At 59.2% G+C, this 12,963-nt stretch overlaps 1 protein-coding gene across 5 annotated transcripts in view; it reads right to left on the bottom strand.

Annotated features, from left to right (window-relative positions):
* Positions 1–8,414, bottom strand: part of SEMA3F (semaphorin 3F) — a 29,488-nt gene extending 21,074 nt beyond the window's left edge. Inside the window, exons 1-3 of one of the 5 annotated variants that reach the window (XM_073811142.1) lie at positions 6,616–7,588; positions 6,252–6,407; positions 3,723–3,880 (exon numbers count right to left, since the gene is read on the bottom strand). In XM_073811142.1, coding sequence (XP_073667243.1) covers positions 3,723–3,834 — 112 coding nt within the window. In that variant the 5' untranslated portion in view covers positions 3,835–3,880; positions 6,252–6,407; positions 6,616–7,588. Of the gene's footprint in view, positions 1–3,722; positions 3,881–6,251; positions 6,408–6,615; positions 7,589–7,893 lie in introns of those variants that run through there. The other 4 variants (XM_073811143.1, XM_033865005.2, XM_033865008.2 and 1 more) reach the window with 4 other exon arrangements.
* Positions 8,415–12,963: the final 4,549 nt, after the last annotated feature.

Genomic DNA, 12,963 nt, shown 5'->3' with positions numbered 1-12,963 from the left:
GCCCAAGCCCATGGAAGAGGGCTGCGCCTGCATCCCCAACCTGCCCTCCACCCCCAGTCCTGGGACAGGTTCAGACATCAGGCAGAGCCAGGCTCCATCTTAGTCCTGCTCCTGAGTGACCCGGGAAAACCTCTGGGTCTGATTCCTCACAGGATACCCAGGCAGTCCCCCTCCCCAGGCCTTGGAGGGACTACCACTTGGTTATCATCATGGGTACCTACTGTTATTTCTATTATTTTCATCTTTCCTGACCTCCCCTGGCAAGGTGACCTTCCATTCCATCTCCTTACTCCGGCCTCAGTTTCCCCAGTAGCCCAGCCACCTCATGTCATCACAAGACCGCTTTCCCCCTCCAAACACCTCTTGGCCTCAAGTCCTGGCTAAAGCCAGCCCAGGCAGCAGCAGTGTATTGTGGGGGTGGCTTCCTGGGAAAAAGTAAACATTCCCCAAGCTAAACAAAGGACCTGGCAGGGCCCTCACACCTCCCTCTGCAGTGGGAGGTGGTACCCCAGGGCTTGGACCATCTCAGGGTGGGGGAAGGGAGAGGTTTTTTTCTCCCAGGCTTGGCCAGTGACTCTGGGGTTAAGGGGACTCCAGGCCCAGGCAAGGATAGGTGGTGAAAAGAGGGCCCTGCTGCCCAGGCTCTCTAGTTGTAAGCATCCACGAGCTCTCAAAAAATAGCTCTCCTGCTCCTGAAAATCCTCCCCACTTGACCCCTGATTTCTGCATGACCTTGGCTGTGCTGCTGATGGAAGCTCAGCAGATGGGCCATAGGAGTCTCCCCACTCTGACTGAACCCTAGGTCCCTTCTCCCTTAAACCCTCTCTCAGCTTTAGGCCTGGCTGGGGTGCCCAGGCGGATGGGCAGGCAGCAAGCCCAAGCCTGGCCCAGTTCCTGCCTTTGTTCCTTTATCTGCCCTGGGCAGTGCGGCCCCTCATACCAGAACCTCCGGCTTAGAGGGTCTGACCCGTCTAGGCCGGAACTAGCACCTCCCAACTGCAGCAGGACCCAGGCAAGGGAGGGGATGTGCCTAGGGTAAGGGAGGCCCTGAGGCCTGGTATGGCAGCCGCTATATCCATCCAAGGCACAGATGGAGAAACTGAGGCATGAAGCCACAGTGACCACCAGTGTTCCCAAGAGCAGCCCTCTCTGTGCCCCTCTTGTATATACAGGAGGAGAAGCTCCCCCCAGCCCTGGTCACAGCCAGGCCAGGGTCCAGGTTCTGTAGGTGTTGGTCTCCATTCTCACTCCACAAATGATCAGTGAGGGCCTACTCCTCACTGAGGGCCGCATCGTAGGCATGAGCTGCCTGAGACCATCCAGCATGAGGGGGGATAGGGGTGCACAGGGCCTGGTGCACAGTAAGTGCTGAGCTCCTAGGAGGCACCGGCCAGCTGGGTGTCCATTGTCTTTTCAGCCACTTTGTCTGTGAGCACCCCATCTTGTTCACTGCACAGTCCCCAGTGCTCAGCACAGGGCCTGGCACATGGCAGGTACTCAAGAATCTGCTAAACTAAGTGACATCTAAGCATAAAAGTAGGACAGGAGATCAAGTAGGAAACAGAAAGGTCATTCAGGACAGGGAAATCTGCCCGTGCAAAAGCACAGAGGCCTGGGGATGGGGTGGCCCCAGGCAGCCAACAGCCCCACCCCAGGCTGCCACAACAGTCAGCGCCACAGGCTGGCTGCCAGTGAGTTGGGCTTTTAGTCACTGTGGGTGTCAGCTTCAGAGCTAACTGAGGGGGAATCGACCTGACCGATGTGGGCTTCAGGCGTCGGCAAGGCCAGAGCACCAGCACTATTTCTGGCCTCTCCTCTGCCTCCTGCCTGACCGTGGCCCTGCCCTTGCCTGATACTCGGTTTCCCTCTCTGGAAAAAAGGAACAAAAGCCTTTGCCCCTTTGCCCCTGCAGGTCCAAGAAGGTTTAAAAGGAGTGTACAGAGACCCTCCCAATATCTTGTTTCTCCTGCTTCCTCTCATGGGTCTCCAGGGTGATGACAAAAGTAATACCCAGAGTGGACGTCTTGGTTCCAGGATCCCAGGGGTGCGGAAACCAAGTCACCTGCCCTGCCCCTGTGGGGGGAGGGGATGCTCTATTCTCCCTGCTGGCACCATGGGCTTGGAATGGGGTGAGAGGGGGACCAGGCCCCTTCAATATTTATTAATCAGCTCCGAGGACTTCCACCAGGAAAGGGTAGAGATATCAGCAGAATAAGTATCTCACCTTCTTAGGCCTAGGAGAGGAGTTGTCTTTTACAACCCAAACCAATCAACTCTTCTGCCCATTTCTCAGGCCCTGTGCAGGACTCCTTCCAGGCACATCCTCAGAAATTCACTCCCCACTCCCCCATCAAGTTGCACAGGTAATATGGGGCCAGGAGAGGGGCTCTGCTGGGGGACATGGGAACATGGTGAGGTGGGGGCTGGGCCTCAGCCAAGCCTGAGGAAGGAAAGGTTGGCCCAGCCTTTCACCCTTATAAGTGCATCCGGAAATCTGGTCAGCCAGGGCTGAGTCGGCCCCACCCAGGGCAGGCAGCTGGACCAAGTGACCCTGGGCCAGAGGAGGGCCAAGGCTGAGAACTCAGCGGTGACCCCAGGTCCCCCAAGCATGGCTGCTGTCCCTTATCCCAGGCCGAGGGCAGACTCTTGGATCATGCACACCTTCGAGGAGGTGGCTAGTGAGTGAGCCATCGGTATGCCTGGAGAGTGTGTGTGGCACGCGTGTTCACCTGCCTAGTGGGTTAGCTGCAAAGGTGATGGAGCCAGTGACTTCAAGCAAAGTGCTCACTGGGGATGTCAGGCCTGTCAGAACAGCACGTGCTCTCCCTGAACTCACCGGGTGGTCTAGTCTCTAGTCACAGCCAAGAGCCCCCTCCCCAATTCCTGGGAACCCCTCTCACGTGGAGACCCATAGGAAGGTTCCTCAAGCACCCACAGCCCAGCAGAGCAGGTCCTGCTCCTCTAGCTTTCGGAGGCCTCAGTGTCTGCCCTGATTGTCTCACCAGGCAGGGCAGGACCAGTGGCAGGGAAGGGCTTCTGTTTGTTTTGTTTTGTTTTTTTTTGTGGTATGCAGGTCTCTCACTGTTGTGGCCTCTCCCGTTGCGGAGCACAGGCTCCGGACGCGCAGGCTCAGCGGCCATGGCTCACGGGCCCAGCCGCTCCGCGGCATGTGGGATCTTCCCGAACCGGGGCACGAACCCGTGTCCCCTGCATCGGCAGGCAGACTCTTAACCACTGCGCCACCAGGGAAACCCAGAGAAGGGCTTCTGCAAACACAAGTTTGAAAGGCAAGACACCTCTGTCACCCCAGTTATCACACAGAGGGAGATGCTCTGCAGACTCAAACCCAGAGGCCACACATTCTGGCTCTAGAAGCGGTCTGGGGACTTCCCTGGCGGTATAGTGGTTGAGACTCCATGCTTCCACTGCAGGTTCAATCCCTGGTCGGGGAACTGAGATCCCTCATGCCATGCAGCCAAAAAAAAAAACAAAAAAAGCAGCAGCCCAGACTCAGGACCCTTCTCCAAATATCTAAGTAGTCCAGTCTCCAGCTTTTCCCAGCAAGTCACCACCTCCTTTGTCAGCCCCAACACACCCAGTGTGACCCATGGGGCTGCACAATTTGTCCTTTTTTGCTCTGACCTCTCTTCTCTCTCCTGTGCAACAGGGCCAAGTGCTCTGGACAGAGGAGGATGCTGGGGAACAGCAAGGCAGCCTCTTACCTTTAAATGAGAGCCGGACCCGGGGCGTGGCCGGGAGGTAGTCCTGGGTTGGGGTGGCTGGCCAGGCCCCAGTCAGTAGGGAAGCCCAGAGGAGGAGGCCAGCGACAGGCATTGTGGGAGGGGCCTAGGGCCCAGAAATCAGGCAGCCGGCTAGACACCTGGGAGGGGGAGCAAGATTGCAATGTGTGAGGCAGAGTGGGGTATCCTGCCCTACCAACATTTCCCTGTGTAATTCTGCCCAAGGTGCCTCAGTTTCCCTATCTGAATAAATAGGGCGATGGGTGTCTCCTTGCTCACACCCTCAGACTGGGCCCATGAATGGCTCAGTGTGAAAACCTCATATTCTTTCTTGTCCCAAACAATGGGTCTAAAGACCAGCCACTGAGTGCAGCCTAGGGTCACCAGGACTAATAGGCGCCATGGGAGACTCAAACCCTCCCCGCATCACAGCTTCCTGACTTCCATTCACAGTGCTCAGCTCAAGCAGGTGATCTTACAGCCCTCTCTAGTTCCCTTGCATCCACCCCCAACCCAACGGGCTGTTCCTTCCCTCTCCCACTTCAAGGAATGAGGGAAGAGATGGGTCCAGTCCTGCTGGCTCCAGCCAAATCTCTCCTTCTAGTATAGGAAAATCTGAACCTGATTATTGGGGTTGGGAGCATGAGGGAGTGGAGGATGAGTGAGACACACATAGATGGCCTAGAGTGAGAGAGAGACAGCAGCCAGAAAAGGAGAGTCAAAGAACAGTAGGGTCTACTTTTACTGAAATCACAGCAGGAGGGATCCAGGTCGGACATACAGAAGGACTTCCTGCCAGGAAAATTTCCAGCTCTGCCTACAGAGGGCAAAGAAGGGGAGCGAGGACAGCCAGCAGGCCTGGGTCAGGGTCTGAGCCAGCCTCAGTGTCCCCTGCAGAACTCCCATACCCCCAGCAGGCCCAAGTTTCCATACAATGTTTTTCAAATATTGTCTCCCCAGGCAGACTGGCTGTTGGGTAAACGCAGCCCAGCACCAGTTGTCTGAACATATTGCTCCCTCCAGGCGAAAACCAGTGCCAACTTCCCAACCGCGCCCCCCCAACCAGATGCACTGGGGGTGGGGGCACCAAGAATGACAATGTGAGCCCCATCCCCCAGATCTGTCTGGCCTACTTCCTTCTCCCATGGGAGACAGGACCCCAGGCCCACTTCTAGGACCCTGAGGTGGGGGTGGGGTGTAAGAGGTAACGTGGCCTGTTAATCCCCTGCACTGGCTAACACATACTGAGGCGAGGCCCAGGCTCCACATCTGACTGTCCAACCCCACTCGACAGACCCTGATGCCCTCCCTAGCCCACCTCCCCCGAGACCTTGCCTCTCCTGCCAAGCAAACCACTGGTGGTTCCTCAGACAGGAAGTGCAGCTTCAGGCTGACTGACCCATTCCCCATGTGGTGCCCTCTGTGGGAACACCCTCTCCTGAGTGCCTGACACACCTCTCATGTTCCTTCCAAATCCCCCATCACAGGTGCTCCCTCCTAGGGAGGATGGCTGAAGGAAGGAGGGGAGAATTAGAACCAGTCCTTCCGCCAGTCTGCTGGGGCACAAAGCTGGTGCTGACTGAATGGCAGGCCCTGATGAGGCGGGCAGGCGGAAGAAAGGGCTGTGCAGCTACCAGCACCCTGGGGTTCACCTGGGAGGCCCCCACTAACAGTTGTGGATATACACACGTCCACACTTACATGCCCACACTCGTCCTTACAAGCATATGTTTGTTCAAGAACTTGACCTGCTAGTGGGGTGGGGCTCAAGGAAGCTGGGAGACACTGTCCTGGCTTGGGAAGGACAAGATGCAGGCTGGGTCCCTTAGAGAGCTTTGTTCCTCTGTATCAGGGGGCTCAGGGTGACTTGCCTCCTGTCCTCCCTGTGACCTCATTTCTCCTACAGCCATTTTCATGGTGACAAGGTCAGGGTCACCAAGGACAGTGGTGGAGTCCCCCAAGGTGTCCAGAAATGAGGAGGGCTTTGCTCCACTGGGCCCCTACAGGGACCTCCCACAATGCTTTGGCCCTTTAAAAGGGTGAATAGGGGATGTTCAAATCTGTTGGGGCCTCAGGCCCAAGTCTAGGCCCCCTCCTTGGCAGCCTGGGGGGTGGAGGAGAGAAGGAGAGGGAAGGAAAAAGAGGAAGAGAAGGACAGAGAGAGGAAAGGGGAGGGCATTTCCACAGTTGCTTCCCCTCTGCCAGCCCCTAGATGCATTCCACCCAGCCCCAGCCCCGGAGAAGCCCCCAGTCTGGCCCAGCCCAGGTGGGTGGACAGAGAAGGAACAGCCACCGCCACCTGGGAGCCCACCAGGAGGAGAGCAGAGAAGGAAGGAAGGAAGGAAAGAAGGCTGGCGGGAGGGAGCAAGGGAGGGAGGCAGGCGGGAGGGAGGAGGAGAGAGGGAGGAGAGAGGGAGGGACGGAGGAGAGACGTTCGAACAAAGAACCGAGGAGCTGGGGCTGGCAAGGGGTGCAGGGAAGGGGCGGCCAGACGAGGGGGTCTGGAGGCACCTGGGGGTGGGGCAGGGGGCTAGGAGGTCGAATTGTCCAGACTGATCCAGACTTCTCAGGCTTGGGGGGGTTGTGGGGGACAGCCTGCCTCAGGGAAGGAAGGTTGGCTCCTTCGAACTGAGAACAGCCTGGATGGAAGGGAGGCAGGAGCAGGGGCTGCGGGGGAACATGGTGAAGAAATTATTAACAGCACCCCACCTCCCACCTAGCTGCTCTCATACTCCCCCCAGCAGGCCAGAGCTCCTTCCTGACTCCTTGGCTTCCCCCTCCCCCAACACCCTATGGACCAGGAAGCGGAGACACACCAGCATAGCTAGGATTGAAACCCCCCCTTTCATGGCCAGGGTTTCCCAGTCAAGGTCACCTGGCTTCGCTCCATCTTCCCCTTCAAGGTATTCCTGGAGCGGCAGGGGTCTGAGGCTGGGTTCCTGGCCTCCTCTCCCCAACCCCCTGCACTTCTGGGCCTGGCTCCTTCAGAACTGAGGGGCAGCAACAGGGGTAGGCGTGCCCAGTGTCCTCACCTTCCAGGACACCTTACCCCAAGGGTCCAGTCACACTCCCTATGCAGCCTGGGAAAAGGCTCCAGCTCCATCCAACCCCCTGGACTGGAATGAGCCTACCAACCTCTGGGTGCAGTTTCCCTATCTCTCCAACTAGGACAGGGGCTTCTGGGAGACAATCTGTATGAATTCAGGACAGGAACCCCCAACCTCCAGAGCAGACACATCGGTGCCTTCATTCCCCCCCTCCCGCCTCCCCCAGGTGTTCATGGGCTGGTGTTCAGAACACAGTTATCTCAAGAATTAGAAGTTATTTATCCAGCCAGGCCTCCAGACCTAGCTCCAGCTGACCCCTCCTGCCAGTCCTGCCTCATTCCTGGGCCACCTTGACACGTTCTGGTCCCACCTGCTCTAAGCAAGTCCACCTAGCTCCTAGTGTCCCCTGCCCACTTAACCACTGGGGCCCCAGCCTGCCCAGATCGGGGGCTTGACTGCAGGCTCTCCCAGCTCACTTACTCCCCACATACAGCAGGGCCCCTAATCCAAGCAAGACTCCCTGCTGGAAAACAAACCCAAACTAGCAGCAGAGGGTCAGGGGGCTGGCACAGAGCTGGGAGAAAAGCCTTGGGGCTGGCAGTCCTGCCCTGTTGATCTTGGAGACCCTCCACGTGGGGGCTGCCAGTATAGCGCTTCCCTTCCAGCAGACGATCCCCAGATCCGGACACTGAGGCAGGGCAGGCGTACCTACTGGGGAAGAACGCTGCCTGAGGCGTTAGTGGGAGAGCTCAGCCAGGAGAAAGGGCATGAGGCCTCCCGCTCCAGGAACAAGGCGGTGGAGGTGTATGGGAACACCCACCCACCCACCCAGAACCTTTCACAGAAAAAGTTGCTTTGCACACTGGTGACCCCGCAGGCCACATCCTCCACACATCTCCACATCGCTTCGATGCTGAGGGTCGGGGCAGCCCGGCCAGGTATAGGCACCCACTCGTCTGGTCACCCCTGCGTCCGCGGAAAGCCCCCTGGCTCTCTGAGCCCCAAGCCCCGGACACTTGCGCAGAGTTGCAGTGCCGCGGGTCCCAGAGGGATCGCGGGGTGGCCCGGCTGCCTGACCGCTCCCTCCCGGTTCCCGCCGCACTCACCTCTTCCACGGCGGAGGGGCCTGGGCTCCCGAGCAGCGGCGGCGGCGGCAGCAGAGGGGCTCCCGGTTGAGCCGGTCCGCGCTAGCGGCCCCCCGGGGCCATGGCCCTGCCCGCGCCCTCTCGCCGCTGTGCCTGAGCCCGGGTCGGGGCCGCGGCCCCGGCTTAACGGGTTCTGCGGGCTTCGGGCGCGTCAGCAGTCGAGGCCCCGGGCCCCATCCCGGGCCATGGGAAGGCTCAGGGGCGCTCGGGGCCGCCTCCCCCCGGGTGGGCTGCGGGCGCCCCCTGGCCGGCGCGCCGAGGGCGCATTCCCCGGAGCGGGGCGCGGGCGACGGCGCGCGCTGGGCTTCGGGGAGCTACGCTCGGCTTGGCTCGGTGGCGCTGTGCTCGCCTGGTCTCTGGACTGGGGCCGGCCGGCCGCGCTGGGCTGCGCTCGGGGGTCGCCGGACCGCGGCCGTACCCTCGCTCGCTCGCTTGCTCTGGTCTCGCGGCCGCCGGCGGGACGGGGCGCTCGGAGCCGCGCGGGGAGAGTCGGCAATTGGCCGCCCGTGGGCGACATTTGCATAGCGCGGCCCCGCCCCGTCCGCCCCGCCCGGCCCCACCCCCAGGGCGGGACCCGCCCGGCCGCCGTCCCGCCCCCTCTCCACCTGTCCGCGGGCTGGGCTCGATGCTCCCAGGCGGTGGGGCAGCCTGCGCCCAGGGAGGCTAATCGGCACCCCGCGCCCCCGCCCTGGCTTCGCAGGCGGCGCCCCCGCCCCGCCCTGGCTTTGTCTATCCGTGGATACACCGCGCACACCGCGCCTGGTGTTTACCCGAGCACTCAACTCCCTGGCGGGAAGGGCAGACGCGCCCGGGAGCAACGAGCCTGCGCTCACCTGCGCACCCCCTGCCGTGTCCCTCCTTCCCACTCGCTGCCTGCCATGCCTGGCCCAGCGTGAGACCCGCAGCTCAGGGCCCGGGACTGCCCGGGCCGCTCAGCAGGTGGCAGTGCAGCCCCTGGGACGGCTGGCATGGCGGGACCTGCCCGCCGCCTCCAGCCCAAGCCAGGTCAGCCTTACAGCTCCGTTCAACCGCTGTAGAGCTCCCTGAGACGCCCTCAGCAGCCGGTCCTATTTCAAGCCAGTAGCCCCACGGACCCACCCCCTTACAGTTCCATACCCCAGAGGAGCCGGATAGGGGTTCCTAAAAGGGACATTGGCTTTCAAATGGCCTCCTGATGAACTGAGGGCCCTGCAACTGATCCGAGGAAGGGACCCTCCAGCCAACCTAACCCTACTCCCAAGGCCGTAGCCTCACCAGCCAGGACCACAGCCTCAGCCTGGCCCCATGCACTTTGCCAAGGTCCCAGTGGGCATAGGACCTCTTTGTCCTCCTTCTCCTCCCTCTTCTCCTATTCCCTCCCCTTCCTCCTCTCTCCTTTCTATTCTTTCCTCTCTCCTCCTCTGCCCTCCCCTTCTCTTCCCCCTCTTTCCTCTCCCCCTATTTTTCCTTGTCTGCTTCCTCCTTCTCTCCTTTCTCCTCCTTTCCTCCTCTTCCTCTACACTCCTCCTTTCTCTCTTCCTCCCTTGTTCCCCCTCTCCTCTCTCTTCCTTCTCCCTCTTCTCTTCCTGGCTAACAAGACATCTCTCACTCTGACCTATTGGCTGGTTGACTGCAAATGTAGGTTGGGGTGGGATGTTAGGGATCCTGCTGAGGGTCTCCTGACCCGGACTTGGACTTGGAGTGCTGGCGCACATGTTCCAAGCAGAGGCTGGCCACTGGATCTAAGGAAACACCAGCCTGCAGGGTTTTTTTTGTTTTTTGGCCGCACCATGTGGCATGCGGGATCTTAGTTCACTGACCAGGGATTGAACCCGTGCCCCCTGCATTCGGAGTGCAGAGTCTTAGCCACTGGACCACCAGAGAAGTCCCTTTGCTCTTTTTTTTTTTTTTTTGGTTGCAGCCTGCAGTAATGGTGGCTGCAGTGACAGTGCCTGCATGTCTCTCACTGTCATGTCTCATTTAAAAACACTGTATCGGGTTTCCCTGGTGGCGCAGTGGTTGGGAGTCTGCCTGCCGATGCGGGGGACATGGGTTCGTGCCCCGGTCCGGGAGGATCCCACATGCCGCGGAGCAGCTGGGCCCGTGAGCCATGGCCGCTGGGCCTGCGCGTCCAGAGCCTGTGCTCTGCAACGGGAGAGGCCACAGCAGTGAGAGGCCCGCGTACCGCAAAAAACAAAAAACACCGTGTCGGGACTTCCCTGGTGGTGCAGTGGCTAAGAATCCGCCTGCCAATGCAGGAGACACGGGTTCGATCCTTGGTCTGGGAAGATCCCATATGCCGCAGAGCAAATAAGCTCGTGCGCCACAACCACTGAGCCTGCGCTCTAGAGGCCGTGAGCCACAACTACTGAGCTCGTGTGCTGCAACTACTGTAGCCCACACACCTGGAGCCTGTGCTCCACAACAAGAGAAGCCACCACAATGAGAAGCCCGTGCACCACAATGAAGAGTAGCCCCAGCTTGCTACCCCTAGAGAAAGCCCACGCGCAACAACGAAGACCCAACGCTGCCAAAAAATTGAAAAAATAAAAAAATAAAAATAAAATCACTCTGTCAGTCATTCCTCCTCATCCCCACTCCTCTGTACCAGGGTCACCCCTGAGGTCACCACCACTGCACCACCATTACCAGTGCAGCATATGACACCATTACTGTGGTTTCCAAAGCCATCAATTCCAACACCACCCCACAACCTCCCTGGCTTCCTCAGAGCCTGGCCTCCTCTGTCACCACCACCAGCATGATCATTATCCTGCTCACTAAAGCAGAACTGTGAGGACTTGCCAAAGACAACTCCAGGGTTCTGGGTTAGGAAGGAAAGAGACTCAATTGATTTGTCCATGGAGCACCTCTCAGACACACAGATTAGGCCCAGCACACAGAGTTCTTTGGTGGCAGGGGGGTGGGAGGAAGGGGACAAGGAAAGGGAGGAGAGCTAGAGCTGGGCTTGGCTGCACACAGTGGAGTGATGCCACTTCTCTTCTAATCAGTGTGAGAAGGCTGAGTAATCAATAAAAATCAAAATAATTTTATTATTGCCACAGTGAATCCACACTGTACCCTTGCCCTGTGTGTGTCATGCTGGGATGAGCATTTTGTAACACTATTTGTCATTTTATATATAATATGTATCATTGGGAGGAATACTGTGGAGCCTCCTGTGATTTTGCCTTCAATTGCAGGAGTCCAAAGACCCCTTGAAACCAGCCCCTGATGCGGGGTTGGGAGGCCCTGCATGCCAGCAGGGTTTATGGTCTTTTGCCCCCTCCCCAGCACTTCACAATCCCATTGAGAAGCAAGTCCTGCTGTCCCCATTGTACAGATGAGGAAGAGGAGACTGGGAGAAGTGGGGTGAGGCCTATAAGCACCAGGCTGTGGTGTGGGAAAGGTGGCATTTTCAGGAGCTATGGGAAGGCTCCAGGAGGGAAGGGCCAGGCCACAGGGCCCACATGAAGCCAAGGGCCTGCAACTCAGACCGGTGCTGGGGGGCTGGCAATGAGTGCTAGAGCCACACGCGGCACTTAGGGAGTTCAATAAATCTTTACTGAATGAATAAGAGGGCAAATTCCTGCAATACCAGATCCAAGAGGGTGCGTGAGCCAAGAGCACAGGAGCACAGGAGCCAACTCCATGCCTACTACCTAGCTCCTCTGGACTGGCTGCCCCCGCCCGACACTCTCCCTGCCACCCAGAGTCCTTCAGTCTTTCCCTCTAAAAGCCACTCTGCTGTGCTAGCTCCACCTGAGAACCACCCAGGATGCCCTGTGGGGTTGCCTGAACGGAGACCAGGCCAGGCTAACACCTGCCTGGCCTCCATCCCTCCCTCCTCTACAGACACTTGGACTCCACGCATTCTTCTTTTCCAGCTCCCCCATGGCCCACCCTAGTACCAGCCTGGATACACAAGGTGGTAGGGAGTTCAGAGATGGTTACGCCAGGTCAGGTTCCCCCACTGACCCAGCCTCTGGAGCAGCCCCCTCTCTCTTCCCACATGGGGATGGGCCCTTGGGGTGATATCCTGGCTGTGTAGCCTTGGGCTCATGGCTCAGCTTCCCAGAGCTTCTGAGGTGCCACAAAGCCCAACAATGGGGGTTACACCTGGGAAGGAATTGGCCCCCTTTGTCCCAGCCCCCGCCCTGGGTGATGGTGCTGCAGTGGGCAGGAGAGCTTTGAAGGTCTTCTCCCCCAAACACCTCCAGCCCTTCCACCTGGCCCAGACTTTGTTTCTGGCAGTGCTCATGCCTGTTTCACTTCCTTCTGGCTCTTCCAGCCTGTGCTGCTGGGGACTGAAGTGCAGCCCTGGGCCTCCTGCTGCCTGTCGATCCTCTGTCTGTCTATACTATTTGTCTCTATCTGGCCTCCCCTGTGGGGACAGGGCAGCCGCTGTACTGGGTAACCTTGAGAGAAAACTTGCCCTCCTGGCCTCTGCATCTGGAAGGCTGAATAAGGAAGGCCTGGGCTCAGGGACTGGCCATGCCCCCTTGATGAAGGTGGCGACTAAACCAGCACTCTCTCCTCTGGCCGGGTCTCTGGGGAACCTGTTTCCCGGGCCTAGCAGGCTAAGCAAGCCTCGGCCCGCCCAGCCCCAGCGCTGCTGGCTCAGATTTCCTCGCTTTCTGGTTTTCTCATCTCCTCTGCCCCAGGCGCTGCCTGCTTTCTGGCCCAGCCCCCACCCATCCGGAACTGGATCCCACAGAGGGGGTGTCGGAAAGGGGGCCCGGGAGGGGGCGCACGGAGGTGCTTGGCCATACCAGGAAGGGGCGGGCCGTGAGGAGTCACCCACGGCCAGGGTGCAGGATGGGGTTTAGCTCAACCTTCCCCTGCCCAGCCTGCCCCAGGAGCTGGCTCTGAGCCCATCAAAAGCTGGAATGACCCGCCTCCCTGGCTGCTCCCCAAAGCTGCCTCTAGGCCTTTTCTGCTGTTGTCCCCTCTACCGGGAATGCTCTTCCCGACTTCAGTGCCAGTGTAAACCCTGTGTTTCCTCTAGCCCAGAGCCCTCGGCCACCTCCTCCAACCCCAAACACTGTCCCT

Source organism: Tursiops truncatus, chromosome 10 (genome assembly GCF_011762595.2).
Source record: "Tursiops truncatus isolate mTurTru1 chromosome 10, mTurTru1.mat.Y, whole genome shotgun sequence".
Taxonomy (NCBI): Eukaryota; Metazoa; Chordata; class Mammalia; order Artiodactyla; family Delphinidae; genus Tursiops; species Tursiops truncatus.
The sequence above is the reverse complement of the archived record's forward strand: the minus strand, read 5'-3'. Positions and strand labels throughout refer to the sequence as shown.